Genomic DNA, 21,837 nt, shown 5'->3' on the forward strand with positions numbered 1-21,837 from the left:
GGATGGAAGATCCCCAGCTTAAGAAACTGTTCACTTCTAAGGAGACTGAGAGCAAAGGCAGCTACAAGGGGCCATTCCCAGGGCCCATCCCGCCGTGGCAAGGACGCTCATCTTCCCCACACCTAACCCGGAATGACCCAGCAGCTACCATCAGCATCCGGAAGGAGCCACGTCTCTTCCCCACGACCTGGCGCCTGTGGCTCCTTTCCCAGATCCAGAGACGCTCGGAGCGGCTGAGCAGGACACTCGCTGGGGGATCTAAGAACCCAGCTCTGACACAGTCTCTCTGAACACCAACACCTATCCCACAGGTTGGAGGCTCTGTCCCACCACCTCCCACCACACTCAAACTGCAGGAGAGCCAAGGGCTACCGATCCTGGGTCCCCACGATGCCCTCCTGGGGTTCCCTTCATGTTCTGCTTCCCTCGAGCGGCTCACGGAACTCAGGGAACCGGTTTACTGGCCGGATTGCCGGTTTATTACAGAGGACGTTACAGAACGGGCGTCAAGGGCCAGATGAAGAGATACCGGGGGTGAGGTCCCCTGGCATGGTGGCAGCATTCTGGCTTGGCATCCCGGAGCTCTCCAAACCCCGTCTTTCTGGGGGTTTATGGAGGCTTCATTACGTGGGCATGTTGATAAACCCTGGCTATTGGTGACTGATCCAACGCCAGCCCCTCATCCCTCCCCAGAGGCCGTGGGCGGGACTGAAAGTTCTTCCCTGTCATATGGTTGTCGCGGCAGCCCTGCGCGGAGGCCATCAAAGGAGGAACCAGCGGAGGACGGCGTGCAGGGGGGTGTGCTCTCCTTCGCCCAAGTGGGAAGAACTCCCGTCTCCCATAGGCGGGCTTTGAAGAGTTCCGTCACTAAAGCAAAGGGAGGGAGGATTCAGAGATGAATTCCGTATTAGCCGCCCTTTGTGGGTACCCCGCTCCTGCCCAGCGGGCGCTGCCATGGTCCTTAGGAATTCAGACTTTAAAGGATGTTTTTCTGGAAGAGAGCCTTTGTATATCCAGGCTGGTTGGTGGATTCTGCAGGACTGGGAGCAGCCTGAGGGAAGGCAGCCCACAGCAGCACGCCCACAGGTGCATGGGGGCGTTTGTGGGGAACATAGGGACAGTCTGTTGTAAGGGAGCCAACTGGCCCCGTGCCCGGCCTCATGCCCTGATTCTGGAAGCAGATTCTGTTGGGGCACCCATGGTGGGGGCTGGGTTTCCCTCTTCCCTAGTCCTGATGATCAGCAGAGGGAAACGTGCTCGAGAGCCGTGCCATCTGGGTCCTGAGATTCTCAGGGATGCCTCTCTTGTTCCTGGCACATCTCCGAGTTTTCCAGAAAGAAACAACCTGAAAGTGACAAGCTAGGCCCAGGAACATTCTGTGCCACGGGACAGCTGCGGAGACCCTCGCGGAAGTCCGAGTGCTGGCCCTAGTCACTTGCCGAGTCGGTGTGGGGGACCAGCGCCCGGCCCCAGCCAGCCCCACACCAAGCTCCCGGGGACACCAGGACAGCCTAGCTGGGGACGCAGGGAGCAGCGGAAGGGGACAGGAAGGACGTTCATATGGACAGAGCTCACTCGTGCCACATCTGTGTGATAGAGACTACAGGACCTGCCGTGCTCTTCCTAGAACAACCTGTCGCAGACCCCGACTGCAGAAGTGAGACAGCACGTTTAGCAAATTCACCTGTTGGAGAGCAGGGCCAAGGAGAACCCGACTTCCTAATACCAAAGTCCTGGTGCCCAGCCCCACAGCCCCAGGACCCCCACCATCCCAGGTCCTATAGCCCCCCAGGACCTACAGCCTCCAAGACTCACACCCCCAGGACCGAAACTGCCAGGCCCTACACCCCGCAGAACCTACAACCCCAGGGCCCCACACCACCCCCTCCCCAGGCCCAGTCCTGCTGGTGGCTCAGGAAGCACTCCAGGCCAGAGCAGGAAGAGAGGTGACTCTGAGCTGCCGGTATGGGAAGCAGGGGCAGGACAGGTGCCTGGGAGACAGGCCTCCACCAGGCAGCTGGTGGGGACGGAGGGCAGTGGGCGGGGCTGGAGGCGGGGCCTGTGGAGATGGGGGCGGGGCCTGGCAGCCTGGCTGGCTCTGCTCCACAGGGAAGGCACAGCCTGGGGGTTAGAGGCCGGGCGTGCTCCAGCTGCTCCCCTGGGCCACCAGACCCCTCTCTTGCAGGTTGTTAGCCCAGAGCTAAAGGATGCCTTCTCCCAGGGCAGCCGGGAGATGAAGCTGCTCAGATCATATCACTCCCACTCCCTTTTCAGCTCAAAAGGACCTCAGAGACCCCCACCCCACGTTCCTCCTAATCACAGAGGCCCCCGTCAACAGTCCATCGTGGTGAGTCCTCGAGGAATGCCTGGGGGTGCAGGCTCCCTCTTCCGGGGGGGGCCTCCGTCTTGCTCCTAGCCGGGCGGTCTGTACCCTGACCCGGACTGCCCTCACGTGGGACACACCTACACGAGCTGAACACGGTCTCTCAGGGCCCAAGGCAGGTTGAGCCCCCCGCCCCCCATTACCCTCCTGGTATATGGAATGTTCACAACCAGTGGATGCTGCATGGTAGGGCCCAAGGGACTGACCGGCTCCTGCCTCGGCCCCACAGCCACACTTCCCTTCTTAACCTTGCCACACGCACGTGCGCACACGCACACGCACACACACACATGCGAGCGCATGCACACACACACACACCCTTTAAAGTACATTCCTCTGAGAAATGCCCCATTAGCATCAGGCTGCTTCCATCCCCCCACAACAGGCCTTGGACGTGCCAGGAGCCACCTGCCCCAGGGCCTTTGTGCTGTTCCTTCTGTCTGGGGTCAGTCTGTATGCACACGTTGCCCAGATCCCTGCCGCGGGTCCTTCAGCGCTCCGCACACCCTGCTGCCCTCAGCACACATGTTCCCGCCCTGTGAGCACTCCGCACATGTCGTCATCAGTGCTGCCCTCCGTGACGCCCAGCCTGTGTGCGCTTCGGTTAGTCCGAGGGCAGGACCCACCCCTGCATCTCAGGGAGACCTTAACAGACGCTGCACTGGTCCTGGCCGCTCCCCACCACCCGCCCCTTCTCTGTACGGGACTGAACGTCCCCGAAGGCCAGGCTCGACAGCGCCCAGGTACCCACGGCACTCCCGTGGCACTTCCGTGGCACTTCTGTCCACGTCACGGGACTTGACCTTGTCACAGTTCTTGCTAGGCCCCCTGCTGGGTCCTCGGATCCCAGGCCGGAGCTGTGTCACGAGGACGGCGTCTCCCACTTCTCTGAGAGGTTCTGTTGGTCCCGCATCACAGGTCACGGCCCGTCCCCTCGGGCATTTCCACACACTCCTGAGCACAGAGTCTCCCGACTTCGGGAAGAAACGTGAGCTAACGTTGCCTCAAATGTTGCCTCTGGCAGCGGCAACCCCAATGAACCTCCACCCACCTAGTCCTGGGCAAATCTGGGGCCACTCTGCTGCCTGGCAGCCCCATCAGCTGGGCCGCAGGAACTCCCCGGCAAGACAGGAGCCTTGGGGAAATGCAGCAAATAGGAGAAGCAGGAAGTAGGGAATGATGTGACATTGGGTGGGTTGGGCCTCTGGGGTCCCCGTCTCCTATCTCGGGTCCCCCTTGACTCAGCACTCCACCAAGAGCCAAGTGCCTGGCCCCGAGGCCAGTGGCAGATCGGGGACCTCAGCACACACTTGCTGGCTGGGAGACGAGGCAGCGGCCAGGGACAGTGAGGGGCTGGGATGGCCCTGCCCTTCGAGGAGTCATGTAGGCACGAGCAGGGAGCGTGCCCACGGACAGACAGATGTGCTAGGGAGGGTCCAGCCTGGAGGCCACATGGTGGGGGGCCTTCCAGGTCTGGCCCCGTGGCTCCATCATCACCCAATAGACTGGCATGAAGCCATGCCCAGATTCGGCTGGGAAAACTGCCCCAGGAACAGGGTCCTGCCTCCGCCAACAAGGGAAGCCGTCCACCAAGCTGTGTGGGCCCGGAGGAGGGCAGGGCTCTGTGCCACCGTCAGCAGAGCAGGGCCAGCCCCGGGAAGACCGCAGAGACTCCGTGATACCACGTGCAGGACAGCAGCTCCGCAGAGTGGCGGGGCCGATGTGGCCCCTGTGTGATGTGGACGACAGAGCTGCTGGCCAGATGTCGCACCCCTGCGCGGAAGCTGGCCCAGGAGCTTGTCATGCAAGCAGCCCAGGGGGATTCCTGCCTGGGCGCAGCCGCTGCCTCATTCCCCTTGTCTGGCCAGTCGCTCCCCAGTCTTGGTGGCTTGTGGATAAGGAAGGCCGGTAGGAATGCCACACCTGCTTTGGAGAAAGGATGTGCATCTTGGAGAGATGGCTCAGTCCCACAGGAACCATCCCAGCCGTGCTCTCTGCCCGGGGCAGACCATAGAGCGCAGCCCCGGCTGGAGAGGGCGGCTCGGGCCCCAGGCGCCCCTGCCCCATCCGAGCCCCAGCGAGATCCTCAAGGCCTCCCAGACTTGCTTTGTGGGGGCAGCCCTCGGGAGCTTTCCAGAACACACCTGCCACGCCTGGTCCGTCCACACCGCTGCCTGGAAGGCAGCCTGTCTCACCTCCTCTGAGCCCTCGACCCCTCTGCTGTCCCTTCCCAGGAGCCCCTCACCCTGGACAGAGCTTGGGTGCCGGCCACGAACGAGGGCTGCAGCGCCCGCCCCCCAGCTGTGAGCTCCAGGGAGGCTCGCACTGCCTGTCGCGGAGAGAAGGCTGGCAACCAGAGGGGATTGGGTGGAAAAGCTAACATTTGGCTTTAAGCTCAAACAACAATCATTACCAACAACCCTATAAAAGGTCAATTTGTTATTCCACTGTTCTGTGCTCAGTTTCAACAACGGTGGGAAGCAGCACACGGCGAAGGCAGAAACCCACACAGGGGTCCCCAGTCCACCCAGGCACCGAGTGTGGACATCCCTGCCTCAATGACCCCCCCCCTTCCCAGCTTCTATGCCTGGGAAACCCCATGGCCACTGCATGGGCAGCCCTGGCTGCTGTCACGGCCCCTCGGCCCTCTCGGCAGCAGGGACCAAGCCGACGGGAATGAGGTAAGCACATCCCTGTCCGTTCCGAGACTTGCGTGGCCGCACACCTGGGTGCTGGCCGGGCACGGCCCCCGGTGCTGTTCCTGCAGCAGCCGCATCCGTCCGCTCGTCCTGGCTGACCCTGCGGCCACGCCCTCCGCCCTGGACCACAGTGACTGCTCCCCGAGGGCAGGAGCCGCTGGCGAACCTCGGAGCCCCACGCCGCCCAGCCCCCTCCTTCACGGGGACTCATGTCCACGGTGACGGCACCGCCACTGCCCCAGCAGAGGGATTCCCAGGAAAGAAGTCTGAGTCATACCAGAGAGAGAACAAATGCCTAGGGGAGCTGCAGCGAGGCCAGGGCGGCCTCCTTCATTCCTTCCAGAACATTCCATGGGAGGCTCAGGGAAAAGCAAGCTCACCCTGCCGAGACGTCAACCTGGCAAGTACAGGTGCACACAGCTGGCCGGCGGACGCACCGGCCCAGGCAGAAGCTCCAGAAAACCAGCTGAGGTCCCCTGGGGCGGCTCGGCACGCCTCCCTATCTTCCCCAGCCCCTCGGGCTCCCCCAATCTCTGCCCGCTTACCCTGGGGGATGAGGCACCCCCGGGGAGGACCGGCCAAGCAGCGAGCGGCGCCTGGTCTTGGAGGGTGGCGGGGCGCTGGGACAGGGTGAGCTGCCCTTGGAACCGCACAGGCTGCCGCGACACACTTTGTTCAGACGTAATAACAGCTATTAGGCTGCATAATTGACCCAAAGAGGGAAGTCATTGCAGCGAGAAACAAAGGCCGCTCAGTGCCGCCTGGCCGCCGACCAGCTGGCCGGTGGGGCGCCCAGCGCCTCTGACATGGCGACGACTTCCCCGGCCCCGGGGGTGGGGTACCTCCTGGCCCCGGCTGGCCCCGGCTGGCCCCCCGGGGGCCATGGATCAGGTGCATGCATGGATCAGGTGCACGCACCCCAGCCTGCCCACACCGGCCGGGGCCTGGGGTGAGTCACTACGGAGGGCCACAGCCTGCGCCTCCTCAGCTCGGCCCGCCGCTGCAGCCTCTCGGCCGCACTCGCTGCCCCCGAGCCCACCGCGAAGGCTGGAGGTGCAGGCAGGTGTGCGTCTCCAAGGCCAAGAAAGAAGGCCGGGGGAGACCGCACGCTGTGTCTACGCGGAGCCGGAACAGTAAAGGTGAACTCGACACGAAGATAAAAATAAAGCAGAACACGAGGTCCTGCCAGCGGAGGACTGTGCTCACCGTGCCCCGGGGCCACCCAGCCTGGGGCTGCCAGCCGGGCAGGGCGAGGCTGCCGGCAGGTGGCCCTGAGTCGCCACGCGGGCTGGCTCCTTGCTTCCCAAAGACACCGGAGCAGTCCGGCCGGAGCGCGCGACTCACAGCTTCACTGGGCCTGTAGACAATTCCTGCACCGGCCTGGAGGGGCAGGAAGTGGTGCCTCAGGCACCTTCCCGGGGATGTTGGAGTCATCCGTCGGCAGGACACTCGGGCTGCCTCTGTGGCCTTGCCTTCCCTGGACCACCGAGGGGTGTGCTGTGCTCTGAGGCCACGATCGGGGGCGCCAACCGGAGCTCCCACAAGGAATGCTCTGCTCACTGAGGACCCCGGGGTGTGAGGCCCAGGCCCCGCCCCCTGACACGGGGAGCACCGGGGAGTGAGAGGCCGGGGCCATCCCGCCACAGAGCCCGTCTCCTTTTAGCGGGGGCTCCTCCGTCAGAAGGCGCAGCAAATACGGACGTCAGTGTGATTCACCACGGGGCTCCGGGAGCCGTGTAAAGAAGTGCGAGTTGCCCCGGCTGATAAGACACACACACAGTGCACAGAGCGGGTTCCCAGAGCCCCAGCCTCCCCCAACACCCCGGAAAGCAGGTCCTGGGTGCTCAGAACGCACAGATGGAAGAGGCACACTGAGCTGGGCGGCTGGAGGGTGTCAGGCTGATGGCCACACAGCACGACTCCCAGAGGGTAGGGGTCCTCTGGGGGGGAGCACGGGTGCCGTCTCCACACACCCTGGAACATCAGCATTCCAGGACGGAGGGAAGGAGGCGCCCTTCATGCCTCTGCAGCGTCGCTGCAAGAAATGCCTGAGTGGGCCCCTCCGATGGAAGAGGGGAGGGCGAGGCTGAGGCCAGGATCCCTTAGTGGGTGGGCCCTGGGCAGGGGCAGCAAGTGAACGGATCTGCCGGCCCCATCTCCTCTCTCCACGGGGCAGACCGCCGGCCAGAGAGGTCTTCCCCGCCCCCGCCCAGCAGCCCCGCAGAGCCGTCCCTACTCCGCAGAGGCCAGCGGTCGTCAGCCAGGCAGCCCGGGCTCTGGAATCTGCTCTTTATGCCAGAAGCTGGTCCAGGGCAAACAAGACGGGCTCCCGAGAGCCCTGAGAGCTCAAGTTCTCCTTTGCTCATTGCAAACCTGTGTGAGACTGAGCACGAGAATGAAAGCCACCAACTTGCAGCTCAGAACAGAACGTACTGTTCACCGAGTATCCATCCATCATCTTACCCCGTATCCCAGTAGGCACAGTGTTCCCATAATATAATGGTTTAGTGGAAACCAAGCGTTCTGACCATCTCTTTCTCTGTACTAGCTTGTTTGTTCCGAGTCGTCTGCAGACCTGAAAAATAATAACAGAGCAAGTGCCAAGGGGCCGAGATGGCCAGTCGGAGGAAGATCTTGTGTAACACTTGCCCTTGGGGGGAAAGGCAGGCCCTTGGGATAACTTCTGCTTTGATGCAAGATGGTCTCCTTGCATTTCCATGGGATGGAGGTCAGCCTCCATGAGAAGGAGCAGAAGCGAGGGAAAGGTTAGCAGGCATGGGGACGTGTGCGGCGCGTGGCCTGTGGCTCCCGTGGCGGCAGCGCAGGAGCACACCTGGAGACCGGCCAGGCTTTCTCCGGGGAGAGTGGAGTGCACGGCCCGCTTATCTCCCCGGGCTCCCTATTCCTACAGCGAGCTGGGGGTACGTTCGCAAAGCTGACCCAGGATGGACCACCAGCCGCAGAGCCCGGCGCTGCAGTCCCTCCCTCGGGAGCCGTCCGCTCTCTGGAAGAACAACGCAGCTCCCTGTCCTTCCACTCACCCTGAACATCCCGAGGTCGATGAAGCAAACCCTGTGGGCTTCGTTAACCGTCGGGCAGCCCAGCAAGACCGAGAGCCCAACCCCACAACGGATGGCTGTGGAAACACGCGTGTGCCCCTGGGGGTGTGCGTGCGCATGCATGGTGTGTTTGTACGCTTGTGCGTGGGTGTGCTGTGTGTGTGCACACGGGTCTGCTGCGTGTGTGCGTGGGTGTGAGTGCATTGTTGTGTGCACATGCATGTGCGTGTGTGCTGCGTGTGTGCAGGTATGTGCATGGGTGTGTGGGTTGTGTCAGGAAGCTGCTAAGAGAACAAGTTATTACGGGATCACAGGGACCTGGAATCCTGTAACTGGGACACTGTAAGAGCTTGTTGGCGTCAATGTTTTGTTTAAGAGCAGAAGGGCCTCCAGCTCCTACTGGCACTGAGTAACTGAGGCAGGGGCCGCCAACAGCCCAGCCCAACTGCAGATCCACGGTCGCTCGTGCCCTGGGGCCCTCTGAGCCCACAGGCACTGCATGAGGTCGAGTTCTTTCAAATATGGACTTTAACAGAGAGATACAGAGGGTTCCTGAGGTCACAGTTGGGAAGTGGCCAAGGGTCAGAAATCGAAACGCGGCCCCACCCAGAGCTCTAGCTCATGCCAAATAGGGGCCATGGGCTGGGAGCGCTTGGTCCTGGGGCGAGCACCCACCCCTTTCTCCAGGGCCACCTCCAGAGGGTCCAATCTGCAGGGAGTGGGGCATCAGACCCCTCCAGCAGTCAGCAGGAACCAGAGCAAGGTGGGCTGCTGTGTCTCCGGCGTGAAGAGAAACTCCCCTTCAGGCTGAGCCCCCGGTCCCATGGGGTACCCTCGGGGCCCAGATGTGCTCCTTGGGCCTGCAGCTGCTATGCTGCTAGAGGGCTTGCTGGAGACAAACACCCCCAGAGCCCACCCTCGGAATCCACACGAGCCCCCAGGGATGCACAGGCCCTTAGAGGCTCATGTGGCAGCTCTGCCCCGTTCCAGGAAGATCCTCCGGCCAGAACAAGGAGGAAATGGGCAAGAATGACCCCGGGGTGCCCTGGCCTTCCTCCAGGACACGGTCCTCCCCGAGCCCCTGGAGGCAGCGTTGCTCCTGGGCCGGACGAGCAGCGCAGACCCGGGAGGAGCCCGGAGTGGGGAGCACAGCTGGACCTGCAGCCAGAGTCCGGATTTGCAAACTTAACGCATTCACGGACACTTTCATACTCAAGCCTGAATCGTCTACGAAATCGTACCACTTTCCCACAGGAAGGGAAGAGCCAGGAGTCAACAGAACAGGCCTGGACGAGATTTGAAGCCTCAGCCTTGCACCACCGCAGCCCCAGCCAGGAGCCCACTCGCCGTTTGTCCAACAGAGGCCCAGACTGTGCAGATGCTCCAGATAAAGGATTTGTCTTTTGGAAACTTAAAACCGTCCGCTCCGTGGAGGGCTACCCGACGGGAGCTAGGCCGGGAGCAGCGGCACAGGAAAGGTCAGCCCTGGAGGCTCTACTTCCCTCCACGGAACAGGGTCCCCGGGGGGAAGGTGGGGCCAGCAGGAGTGGGCGGGGCAATGTGCGCCTGGTGCCGGGTCTGGGCCTCCTGGGCGCCTGGGAAGGGCCCATGGGGACCACGATCGCCCTCCTGCCCGGCTGCTGAGGGAACCCGCACTAAGCCGGCTGGTGTGTTCTCTGCTGTTACTGATGTCCGGGGACGTCCCGGCGGGGCACCGGGGCTGACGACAGCTGCCTTTCCACCAGTGACAGCATCGCAGACCGTGCCACTTTGTACTTCTGTGTCCTCTTTCTCTCCGACTAGGTTCTATAACCTAAACACAGCTCCCAGGGGCTCACCACCTCCAACCGGAGATGTGAGTCGAAGATACGGTCCAAACACCGCCTCCCAGGACCGGGACCCTCCCAGGATCCGAGGTCCCGGGCCTGCCGCCATGGGAGGCTCGAGGTAGCCAACAGAAAGCACCAAACTTGGACCGGCTTGGACTGACCGGACTCCCCATGGGGAGGCAGAGCCCTGACCTCCAGGCCTCCTGGCCCAGCCAGAGCAGCACCAGAGAGAGCGGGAGCACTGTGAGCCTGGGCCAGGCCCTCAGGAGACCCAGGAAACCCCCAAACGACGGGCTCTGGGCCCATTGGCTCTGCAGAGAAGCTGGGAAAGTGCCAAAGGGCCTCAGGAAGCCCCTGGCGCCTCCTTCCCTCGGACGCCTGCCGCCCAGCCTGCCCAGGCCCTCGCCGTCTCGGGCACGCCGGCCTCACACCTTCAGAACTCACCGCCCCCCCCCCCACGAACACCCCACATCCAGGCTGACCCTTACAGGCCGTCGTCGGCATCCGGCGGCCACCCCCGCCGCGAGCCCCATCCTCCTCCTGCAAAGGACACGCCACTGCCCGCCTTCTTGGAGGACAGAGCCAAGACCCTCCCTGCAGGGCCCGCCGGGGGTCCCCAGCCCACTCCGGCCCCCATCCTCTGTCCTTCACGACATCGGCGCTTCTCGCTCTGTGCTTCTTCCGATGGCGACAAAGAAGTTGGTGTTGCGTCCCGTAGAATACAAGGTCTTCAAATCGTCCAGCATCTAGAGTCCACGCCAGGATGGGCCCTTGGCCAACGTGCTTGATGCTGATGGCAGTCGTGCAGGTGAGGACGGACGGAGGGCCAGACGCTCCCACGGTCCTGCGACAGAGCCCACACCAGGGGCCCTGCTTGGATGGGCTCTGCCGCGTGCTCTCTCATTCAGCAAAGGGCCGATCTTACCAGTGACCTCCCAGGTGCTGTGTTAGAGCCAAGGTGTTTCAGGTGAATCTCTCTCTCTCTCTCTGCGAGGAGGGAAGAATACTCAGGCTGGTAAACAGACCTCCATAGGACACAAAAGAGCCTTGGCGGGGAGAGCAGAGGCTTGTAAACTGGGGGGTGGGGGGAGTGTCCCGGCCTCCACTTGGTGCCAGGCAGGGCCCTTGGAGCAGCAGGAGTGCTGGTCCCCGGTTATCCACAGGGCAAGGACAGTGACGCCACCGGCCCCAGGCGCAGAACTGGCGGCCCGCGGTGCAGAAGCTGGGGCGGAGGGAGAGGGAGGATCTCCCCAGTCCGCACCAGACCTGCCCCATGAATCTCTCCTGTTACAAAACTTACAGCGCAGCCCCCTGGAAGGGAAAAGCACGTGGTCCCTCTGGGAAATACGGTTCACAGCAAACCCGGAGCACGACCCAAGACAGCGGCAATCCTCGGGGATGTGCCGTGCCCTCTGCCCGCTTCTTCGCCTGGGGCACAGGTCGCTCCCGTCTGCCGTGTGTCCCCTGCCCTGTCCATGATGACAGTCGCATAGAGCATGAGGCGGGGGGCGCGCACCCACCCCCACCCCACTCTTAGCGGAGCGTCTGGTACTCCGCCTCACTCCACTAAGCCCGGTGCTGCTGTTGACCCCCTGTGGGTGCTGCTGGTGGCCGGTGACCAGAGCAGGAGCCAGCAGCGGTCCTGGCCCACGCAGGAGGAGCCCAGCGGCTGGGACATGGCATGTGGCTTTGAGGCTGGGATGGCCCGCTCGGTGGCGGCTGCTTCTCCAGCGACATGATGAAGACTCCGGGCAAGGGGCTTCAGGACGGGCAGACCGGTCCGCGTGACCACGGCTCCGGGCCGCCGAGACACGTGCTCTCCGGCTCCTCAGCCCCACCTGGGTGGGCAGGGCCCCCCTCCCGCCCCGTCTCTCAGGCTGGCCTGGGGCCCCATGAGCAGGGAGCAGCCACTGGCTCTCACCCTGGCCACACGGGGCCTGAGCCTCATCTCTGAGGCCACCTGCCAGGACCCCAAACCCTGGGCCAATCCCAGCTGAGCGACCGCTGACAGGGGACGGGTTACCCCATTCCCGGGGCTTTGCCTTGTCATCGTCGGGGCCCACCCAGAGCCAGAACCTGAGAGATTCGCAGAAATCCCCAGGCAGCACACGGTGCGCAATGGTGTCAGGGGGGCTTCCGGCAGCCGTGCCCCCCCACCGCCGGCACCTCTCCCTGGAATCCGCGCGGCCCACCTCCGTGCGCCACTGCAGGGCCGCACCGCGGCGAGCTCGGGTCTTGCTGAGGAAGAGGATGCTCTCTCCAGCCACGTCTCTCTCAATGTGGCTTTTCCCGGATGCATCGATGCTGTCCCGTAGAATTCTATTGCAGAGTGAAAACGCCACAGATTTCCATCTTTCTCCGGATTCTTCTCACTCAGGGAGGATAAGGTGAAGGCGCGCGGCCAGAGCCACTGTCGGGAAGCCAGGGAGACCTTGCTAAAGAGCCGAATGGATTCCAAGCCCTGGCCGTGCGGCCGCCGGCTGATGGCTTCAAGCCAAGGCAACCGGGAACAGGGAGTCCTGAAAACCAGCCAGAAATCCCACCTGCCCCTGAGGTGAGGAAGTCAAACCACATCAACTGTGTGAAGAATGCGTGGCGGAGTTGAAGAAACGGCCAGTGGTTAGAAGATCAGAGCCTGCTTTGGGGGAAATTAAAAAAAAAAAAAAAAAGCTCCCACATCATCTTGACGACATTCCCTTAACTGACTGCTCTCCAGACCGTGGCTCTCAGACCACAGCAGGCTTTCCTGTCCATCCCTGACCTGCCGTCCCCACAACCAGAGTCTGGAGAGACAGACCAGTGGGTCTACTCTGAGGGACAGGAAGCCACAAGCAGCAGCAAGAAAACGTTCGGCTTTAACCAAAAGACTGCATTTCCAGACAATCAGGCCAGGTTCCGGAGGTCATGGACAGGTAGCTCCCCCAAGCTGCTCTAACCACGCGCTTCCCGAGGCTTCCTTCCTTCTGGAGAATTCTGAGGTGCCAGCGCTGGGCACATCAGCTGGGCCCGGGACCGACCAGCCACCGTGGGGCAGCCATGCCCACCTCGTGGCCAGCCTTGAACACAAGGGTCTGCTGGACATGGGACAGAGCAAGGGCCCCCAAAAGCTCATCAACAACGGCCCTTTACTTCCCCAAGTCCACTTTCTCATTCGCAAAATGAGGAATCAACATCAACTAGACTTCCTTCTCAGACCGAGGGCATGAGTCAGGGCCACTTGAAGATTTCCTGTAAGGGGAAGGGGTGGGGGAAAAACCAATGATACGGTCCATGGCCCCGGGGTTGCTGACTCCCCGGGGAAGGCGACGACTAGCAGGCTGGCAGGAGCTGGCTCCTGGTCAGAACCAAAGGCTGGACAGAGCCGGCTGTCAGCTCAGGCACTCACTGGGCTGGAAGCGCCCGGTCACGCTCCCCCAGGAGGCTCTCAGGAAGAACCGGCTTCCCAGCTCGTCCAGGTGCTTGGCCGAATTCGGCTTCTTATACCTGTGGGACGGAGGTCCCCACTCCACAGCTGGCCGCTGGCCGGGGACTGCTCTCAGGTCTGGGCCGGCCTCATTCCTTGCTGTCCGGCCACTCCACCTTCAAGCCCGGGCTGACATGTCAAACCCCTTACGCACGACTCCCTCTGGCTTCCTGCAGTGTCCCTGAGCAGCCGACCCCTGCACCGTCCAAAATCCGTGGATGCCTTTTTACCCCCAAACACTAAGAGCCTCCTTCAGACAGAAGCCTGCAGAAAACAATGGTTGGTTCGCAAGGATTTTGTATGTTCCAGGTTTCAGATGCTCTAGTTTTACAATCGGTAAACTAGAGAAAAGAAAACAGCATTAAGAAAATCCACAAAGAAGTGGACCTGTGCAGCTCAAACCTTTGTTTTAGGGTCAACCGAACTAAGAAATTATGGTCTTTGTTCCCAGTCACTGGCACCAAGCTTCTGGGACACGTGTAAGATCCTGAGTGGCCTAGAAAGCAAAGCCCCCTTTGTTCCCCAGAACAGTCCACTTTAAACCACCTGAGTTTACGCTGAGGATGTCACTGCTGGAGGACCCATCCACAGCTTTGGGGTGGGGCCGGCTGGTCACCAGGAAGACCAAGCCACTATTAGGGTTTGGGACATCCACCTCCAAGGAGAAGAGGGGGCGCTGGAGACTGAGTTTCACCTCCAGCAAACCCATGATTCCACCCATCGTGCGAGGCAGGGGAATCTCCATCCAAATCACTAACCGTGTTTGGAGAGCTCGCAGGTCGGCCGACACGCCCTGGTGTCGGGGGGCAGTGTGCCCAAGGTGCCTCGGACCTCCACCCTCTCCTGTAATACTGTGTGCTGTGCACCACTTTTGTCTGGTTGTTCCCGAGCTGGAGCCTCTATGATGGGTGGGTGATTTACCCTGTGCACTGTTTCCCTGGGTTTGTAAGCTGATCTGGCTAGTGACTGAGCCTGAGAGGGATCAGGGTGCCCTAAATGTGTATGCGGCCAGGGAGAAACGTGGGTAGTCTGGGCCCTCCTCGTGTGGCTGGTGTCCGAAGAGGGGAATGTTGTCACTGCGTGTCACTGATCAGTTCCGATGCTAACTCTGGGTGGCCAGAAGTAACTGAATTGTCAGACACCCAGTTGGCACTGGAGACTCGGAGAATTGGTTTGAAAAACACCAGTTGTGTGATATCAGGGTACGGGGCGGGAGACCTACTTTCTCTTCTGCAACCAGCCAGAGAAAACCCTCTGATTAAAAGCACTCGTGGAAATTAGGCTTGGCCCCTGCAGAGCACCTCCCAGTTTTCAGGTTGACCTTGACTGCAAAATCCCATCCTTGGGGAAGTGACCTCAGAGGGTCATGGCGGAATCCCACATTGTGCATGGGAGGAGCGTCGCCTGGGCGGGAGCTGCGGAGATGGCAGCTTTTGGCAAGCCACGGCGGGGCACATGGCGGCCTCATTGTCCGCCGGGCTTCTAGGTGAGATGCTCCATGGCCAGCTGGCCCTGTTCGGAGACAGCCGCCTGTCCCAGATCGGGACGGGGAGGGGCCCGGGGCATTCCAGGTCCTTCTGAGAGAGATGTGGGATTCCTGCCAATATAAAGCTGCTGAGTTCAGAGAGGATTCTGTGAGGCCCCCCTGCTCCCCAAAAGAGAAACTCTTCCGGGGACCGTTGCTGATTTGCAGCCTGACACAGTTCGCCCCTCTTCTGCCGGAGCAAGGGTCTCTGTGGCGAGGACCGTGCAGCACACAGTAATCACCAGCTGAATGAACGAGGGGGTGAGGCGGCGCAGCAGTAGCCTGTCTCCCACCCCGAGCCCGGCAGCCAAGGGCCATGCCTTCCTCCCCACCAGGAGGTGCGTGAGGGGCAATGCTGCCCAGGTCCCGCCCACGGGGCTCTGAGGGCATCTGCTGCCTGCTGGGCTCAACCACGCAGCCCCGAGTCATCACTTCAGCTTCCAGAAGGCACCTCCTCCCAGAACCCAGACCCAGCAAGGAGTCCCAGTCCACACCCGCCTCTGCTTGGAGGAGAGGCCTGCCGGAGACCTTCCCATGTACCCTCCTCAGCGAGGGGAGCGCAGTTATCTGCCCGCTGTTTTCTAGAAGACGCAGAAGGAAAACGAGCTAGACTGGGAGGCGGCTGCTTACGAAGACCAGGGGAAACTTTGCCCTCAAACAGGAACTGGAGGCATGCCACAGTCCCCGCGGAGGGACACAGGCGCCTGTGCAGGATCACACACCGCGCCTCCCCGGCACCCACCCCCCCCCACTGTTAAGCCAAAGTCTCTCCTTGACCTTTGGGGGAAATACACCTAAATGAGAAGGACACCGCTGATAGCTCGGGAGACGTAACATCTAAGCTCAAGAACTTTGAAAAAAGTAAAAATGAAAACATGTTCCCCAAGCTGACCCCACAGTGTCACGTTGTTTGCCAACATCCTTGCTTTTCTCCTGAAAATATCTTTTTATCACCCTTTTCTCAAGTGGCTCTTTGTAAGCACCAGGAGCAAGGCTCGCTGTGCTCTTGCTACCAACGGCTTCAGAAAACGCATAACCCACAGGGCTTCGGGCTGCAAACAGACACGAGCCTCGGGGATGCATTCAGACTCCCATCTGTCTTACTGGGAAGGAGCGGAGGCCTCGGTTCCTGGTGAGGGTGAGGCTTGCCTGCCATGAAGACCAGCCCGAACACCCCCCCCCCCGGCCGCCGCCCATGTGTGGGGTGAGCACAGCTTTGCTTTAGGCCTACAAACAGCTGGCATCACCTGCATGGGACACAGAGGCCTCCCAGGGAAGGAAGCTGCCCTGACGGGATCCCCTGCTTCGGCAGGCATCCCATGGCGGCGCGAGAAGACCCTCACCCCCCGAGGTCATTGAGGGACACGGGGGGGGGGGGGCGCAACAGGGTGCCGAGGAGAGACGCAGGAGACGCTGGCAGGGAGAGACCAGCTTCTTAGAAAGTACTGTGAGTGTTTCTGCATGATGGGGTACGTACCCCTCAGAGGTACAGAGAAAGTGGGAAGGACACACCGAAACACGGGGATGGTCCATGACAAGGCTCCTGTTTCTCTTCCTCTCCCCTCCCCCCCCCTCCTTTCTGGTAGTTTGCATTTTCCTACAATGAATATAGAAAACCATTAGAGACTTAGATAGCGATCTTATGAAAGCCGCCGTCCTTACAAATTCAGCAGGATTTCTGGGTTTTAGCAGGTCAAGCATTGGGTCCTGGAACCAGATGGCCAGGTCCTAACTCTCCCAGTCCACTGTGGGCTCCATGATCTGTAGCAAATGCCTCCGTTAACCTTTAAGTATTATTGTTGTCAGCATTCAACCAGCGCTTTCTAGACGCAGAGCATTGTGTCCAACCGTCTGTAGGGATCCCCTCAACACGGGTGAGATAATTAGCTTATCTATGCAGCGCCACTGAGAGTTGTTGGACGTATGAAGGCAATAGTGCATTGGTAAGCACCGTGTGGTTTATTACCTGTCTTCTGGCGTATTTTCTTTTAATAGCATAAAATCCCAGTCATCCAAAAAAAAAGAAAGAAAGAAAGAAAGAAAGAAAAAAGAAAAAAAGGGAAGGAAGGGAGAAGACGGGCGTGCCAGGGACTGGCGCTGTGACTAAGCATGCATGTTTTTGCCAGCAAATTCTCTTAGCCCCTGGGGCTCCGACAGGTGCCCTCGATGTAGGTTCTAATCCAAGAAAGCCCCCTTTCCTATGGGCTGAATTCTCTGCAGCGGTCAGTCAGCCAGCAGCAGGGTCCGCCGGCCTGGCCTCCCCTACATTCTGCTGACCGTATTTATCGAAGGGCATGTTCTAAAGTGATTTTGCCTCATTTGTGTTTACTATAGAGAGCTGTGGCAAATGGTCATTTGCCGGGATGCAGCCTGACTGGCGTGGACACCCACCCCGCAGGACACCCCCCTGATGCAGAGAGGTCAATGCTCCGAGAAGCAAATAGGTAAAATATTAACGAAAGTTGGGCACAAACCCAGCTGAGTTCTTTCCTTGGGCCTCCGTCTAATCAAGGGGGAAATGTCTTGCAGAGTTGATATATGAGAAACAGAATGCTTTCATTCTGGGAAGAAGAATTAAGCTCCTACAGTCCTGTTTTCCTGTGACGGCTTCCAGGATTTGGAGAGAATTTAAAAAGTGGAGCCCGACAGGGTGAATCAGCCACCTGGGACTGCTGGTAATTCAGGAGTTTACTTGGTAGAAAAACAACACAGCACCCCGCCTTTGCCCAGAAGGCTCCCTGGCCCGCCAGGCAGCCCGCTCCCAGCAGGCCAGCCCCACATGCCCGTCCCTAGCTGGACAGGGTTCCGGTCAAGCACGGCGTAGCCCAGACATCCTGGCCTAATAAAGAAGATTGATTCACTCAGGACACTTGCCCTCAATGTTTCTCAAAGAAAGTCTTTGTGGGAAGGACTTAAATTCTTTTACTCCTGTAAGTCTGGAAATGGGGCTGTGAACAGTAGCAGCCCGCAGAACGCGGCTGTGGGCAGAGAGCCCTCGGCATAGCAGGTGGCAGATGGTGGTTCCACTCACAGTCGCTCCCCCCACTTGTGTGGACGCCGTCTTCCCGTTTTTTGCACAGCTCTTTGCAGCCCTATCACAGCCATGACAAAATGATGACTCACACTTAAATGCAGTCATCATGTCATACATGGCATTAACACCACAGACACATTGCCATAAGCCCCGTGCCTGTAAGAGGAAAAGGCTCCTGGGAGCGTTCTGCCACCACCGTCCTTGGGGACCACAAAGGGCTGCGCCTGCAGAAGGTCCCGCTCATTGTGCAGGAGGGCCTGCCTGCCTGCCTGCCTCCTGCAAGCTGTTCTGATAAGCAGCTGTCAGAAGGGAGGGGGCTGCGGGGAGCAGTGGGGAGGGGAGGGAGAGGCTGCTCTTATCCGGCGGGAGGGTCAGCCTGGAGCTGCTGCACTGATGTCTTATCTCAAGCATGCTCCTGTCCTGCAAGTTTAAAAATCCCCGGAAAATAGCAGGGCTCAAGTTCTGTGTCCCCTCCCCCGCTCCCAGCGCTCCCCGGGAGCCTGAATTCAGACCGGCAGGAAAGTGAGCAGGTGCCCTCCCCTCTGCTCCGGGGTTTCAGCAGTCACGGGGAACCCTGCAAACCACCTCCCCCCTCGGATGGGAACTCCCCCCCCCCAATAAAGAGAATAAGTCTGTTTCAGGTACGTTTATTGTAAAAATACTCAGAACTGCAGCAGCATAATCCTTTAGAAAGCGGAGCATCGCCCGCCGCCTGGCAACAGCGCGCAGGGCTGCTCAGTCCGTCAGAGCTCCTGGAACTGTCCGAGTCCAGGCCTCGGCGCCTGGCCTTTCCCCTCCTTCCTGTCGAGCGCGCGGCCTTGCTGAGTCACGCCTGCCCGGCCGGTCCCTCCTTCCCGGCCCCGTGGCCAACGGCCCGCCTCCGGCCTTCCCGGGCAAGCAGCCGCTCCCCACACGCGCAGAGTCCCGGGCTGGGGGCCAGCCCGCCCCTGCCGCCGCCGCCGCGCCCCTCCTGCAGGGGCCGCCCCTCCTCGCCGCTCTCCGCGCAGCACTCCGGTCCCGCGCCCTCCGAGGGCGCATCCACAGAGCCAGCCGCGCGCTAGGCGCCCCGGGGCGTCACCACGTCGATCAGACCAAGGCCCCCTCCGGGCGGTCACTCGGGGAGGGTGATACTGGGCACCCAGTCGTTGACCCTGCGGCTCTCCTCGCAGAACACGCTGAGCTTCTCCAAGGCGGGGTCCTTCCACGCGTCCTCATTGGGGTTCTGCGGGGAGAGCGCAGAGGTCAGCCTGGCTGGCCGCTGGCCGCTGGCCGCTGGTCGCGGCGGGGCGACGCCGGGGCGACGGCGACACTCACCGAAATGAGGATGCAGTGCAGGTCTCCAGGCGCGGCCGCCTCGTCGCCGGCGCCCACGATCGCCGCCAGCCGCTGCACGTCGCCCACGCGCACGATGTCTATGTCGTTCTCGCAGCAGAACGCCTGGATCAGCGTGAAGTGGATCTGCAGCGCGATGTCGCCCTCGTCCTCCGCGTCGGCGGCCAGCACGCAGAAGGTCACGTTGTCGGGGTCCCTGCACAGGCGGGAACCGGGTGGTGAGGCCAGGGCGGCGAGGCCGGGTGGGGGTACCCCCGCCGCCGTCTCCCGGGTCTCCCCGCCCTCGCCGCCGCCCCCGACCGCCCCACCCGGGGCCGCGTCCACACTCACACATTCAGGACTTTGGCGGACTCATAGACGCCGGCGGTGAGGCAGCCCTGGCGCTGCGCCGACAGCAGCAGCTCGTGCAGCGCCTTCCCGGCGCCCTGCATCCTGCGGACGGAGCCAGCGCGGTGAGCGGCACCGGCCAGCAGGCGCGGCGGGGTCCCCAGCCCCGAGCACACACCCACCCCGGCGCCCCTGCCCGGCGCCCCGGCTCCGAAGACGCACCTCCGGAGCCCAGCTCCCGCCCAGCGGTTCCCCATCCCGGCAGGCCCCGAAGGCGGCCGCCCGTCCCGCTGCAGCCCGGACAGGGACGCGCTCCCCGCGCCCGGAGACGTCCGGCGCCCGGCGCCCACCCACCTGGCGGTGCTTTCGGGAACCGTGTCTTGGCCGCGGATCTCCTCCAGAGTCATGGTTCGGCGGCGGAGCAGCTACTTATCCACGGGAGCAGCGAGCGGCGCCGGCGCGGCGGAGACGCGGAGCCGAGGCAGCCTGGCGAGCCCGCGGCCGGCGAGTGCGCCCCAGCGCGCCGCGCCCCCTTATATAGGCCGGGCCGCCGCGCCGCCAGCTGGTGCGAGGCTGCGCGCCCATTGGCCGGCGCCCGCTTTCTGATGCAAATGCGGCGGCCGCCGCGGCTCGTGCCAGAAGGCCACGTGGGGAGGGGTGCGGGGGATGACAATGCCTCAAATCTGCCGCTTTTGTCGGGGTGTTACCGGGCAGACTGGAGCCTGCAGATTTCACTCGCCTTTTGGTTTTTTTTTAAGTCCTTAAAAGGAAAAAGAAAAAAAAAAAAAACAAAAACAAAAGCACCCTGGCTTGCTAATAGACGCCGCAATCGATGAAGTGCCCCTTTGGGGAATCTGAGGATTTTTCCCTTTGGGCGTTTATTTTTGCTGCTACCTCTCGATTTCCCGCTTTACTTCGAGTGGACGTCGTGAGATTGTGGCTTCTGAGCCGGACTCGAAGCACAAACACGCAGCGCGGCTTGACGCCTGCCCCGGGCCCGGCGCCGCGGCCCCTTCCAGCGCCAGCACGGGCCGCGCGCGCCGGCCAGGCCTCCCCGCACGCTCGGCGCCCCGACCCCGCCGCGCCGGAGGGTCCGAGCCGACCTCCCCGCCCGGAGCCGAGCGCCGCGGGGCGCTGGGACGCGCGAGCAGATTGCGGCCGGCTCGCGCGGCTCGTTTGCATGTCTATGGGGAGCGCACAATAGCGGAGGTCTGGCGTGTGGCGGGGCGCAGGAGGGACAATCGCGGCTTTCTCTTCCTAGCGACCCGGTCCAGCTGCCGCACGGTGGGGCGGGCAGGGCGCCGCCGCGCGTGGGGGCCGCGGGGCTGCCCGGCGCGTGGGGGTCGGGCCACGGGCCACCCCTGCTCCCCCGGGTGTGCGGCCCCTGCACGGGCACCCTGCACCCGCGGCCAGTCGGACTGCAACGCAGCCCCCCTCGCCGCCCCCCGGTCCTCGCGCCGGTGCCGCCCAGTCTGCGCAGCCAGGTGCGCTGCGCGGAGACCCGGGGCTCCTGTCCCCGAGCCTGAAGAGCGCAGCTCCGAATCCCTTTCCCGGGGCGCCATCTACAGGCTGCCCCGAAACGCGCAGGCCACCCCGCCCCCACCGGCACGGGCGTCTGGGGTGCTGGCCTCGCGCCCTGCGGTCCCGAGAGGCCCTGGCGGGTCCGCGGACCCCACCCCAGCTGCGCGTTCATGGAAGCCAGAGGAAGGGCTGCAAAACCTACCCGGCCAGGAGGTGAGGGCAGCACTGGCGGAGGCAGAGCCCGTACTTCTGACGCTCTTTTGAAACGTCTGAATTACCTAAAGAGACATATATAAAAGTCGTTTTCCGATTATAGCATAATACAGCTGGACTCTACGAACAGACAGTGCCGTGACGTCCCCACGCCGCACGCGTGAGCCGGCGCGTTCAGACCATGCGCCCACGGAGAGCTTCACTTCGGGTGTCTGCATCTCTCCGCTGCCAGGAAACTCCCGCGGGGCTGCCCTTCACCGCCCCGGTTCGTCGGTGGGGGAGGGGGGGGGCTGGAGCCCGGCAGGACAGCGCAGGGTGTCCCCAGCAAGCCCAGGCCCCGCTGCGCCACCAGGACGGGTAAGAGGACCCAGGGCGTCGGCGTCCTGCGCCCTCCCGTGGACGTAGAAGCCTCCAAGTCAGGGCCGCTTCCCGGAATCCAGAAGGTGTTTGCT

General features: G+C 62.1%; 1 protein-coding gene across 1 annotated transcript; it reads right to left on the reverse strand.

Moving 5' to 3' along the window:
• Positions 1-18,623: 18,623 nt before the first annotated feature.
• Positions 18,624-20,182, reverse strand: GADD45G (growth arrest and DNA damage inducible gamma). Its single transcript, XM_004778803.3, has 4 exons — positions 20,006-20,182; positions 19,655-19,756; positions 19,307-19,520; positions 18,624-19,214 (listed from the first exon to the last, which is right to left on the reverse strand). The coding sequence occupies exons 1-4, from the start codon at positions 20,056-20,058 to the stop codon at positions 19,104-19,106; spliced, it is 480 nt and encodes a 159-aa protein (XP_004778860.1). The 5' UTR covers positions 20,059-20,182; the 3' UTR covers positions 18,624-19,103.
• Between the last annotated feature and the right edge of the window lie 1,655 nt (positions 20,183-21,837).

This window comes from Mustela putorius, unplaced genomic scaffold (assembly GCF_011764305.1).
Source record: "Mustela putorius furo isolate JIRA1106 unplaced genomic scaffold, ASM1176430v1.1 tig00000680_pilon_pilon_pilon, whole genome shotgun sequence".
NCBI lineage: Eukaryota > Metazoa > Chordata > Mammalia > Carnivora > Mustelidae > Mustela > Mustela putorius.

Bases quoted from the DNA above. Each gene is read 5' to 3' on its own strand.
- GADD45G (XM_004778803.3), bottom strand. From the start codon at position 20,058: ATGACTCTGGAGGAGATCCGCGGCCAAGACACGGTTCCCGAAAGCACC. The intron at 19,757-20,005 runs GTGGGTGGGCGC...CTCCGTCCGCAG, and splicing joins GTTCCCGAAAGCACCGCCAG to GATGCAGGGCGCCGGGAAGG. The intron at 19,215-19,306 runs GTGAGTGTCGCC...CTCTCCCCGCAG, and splicing joins TGCACTGCATCCTCATTTCG to AACCCCAATGAGGACGCGTG.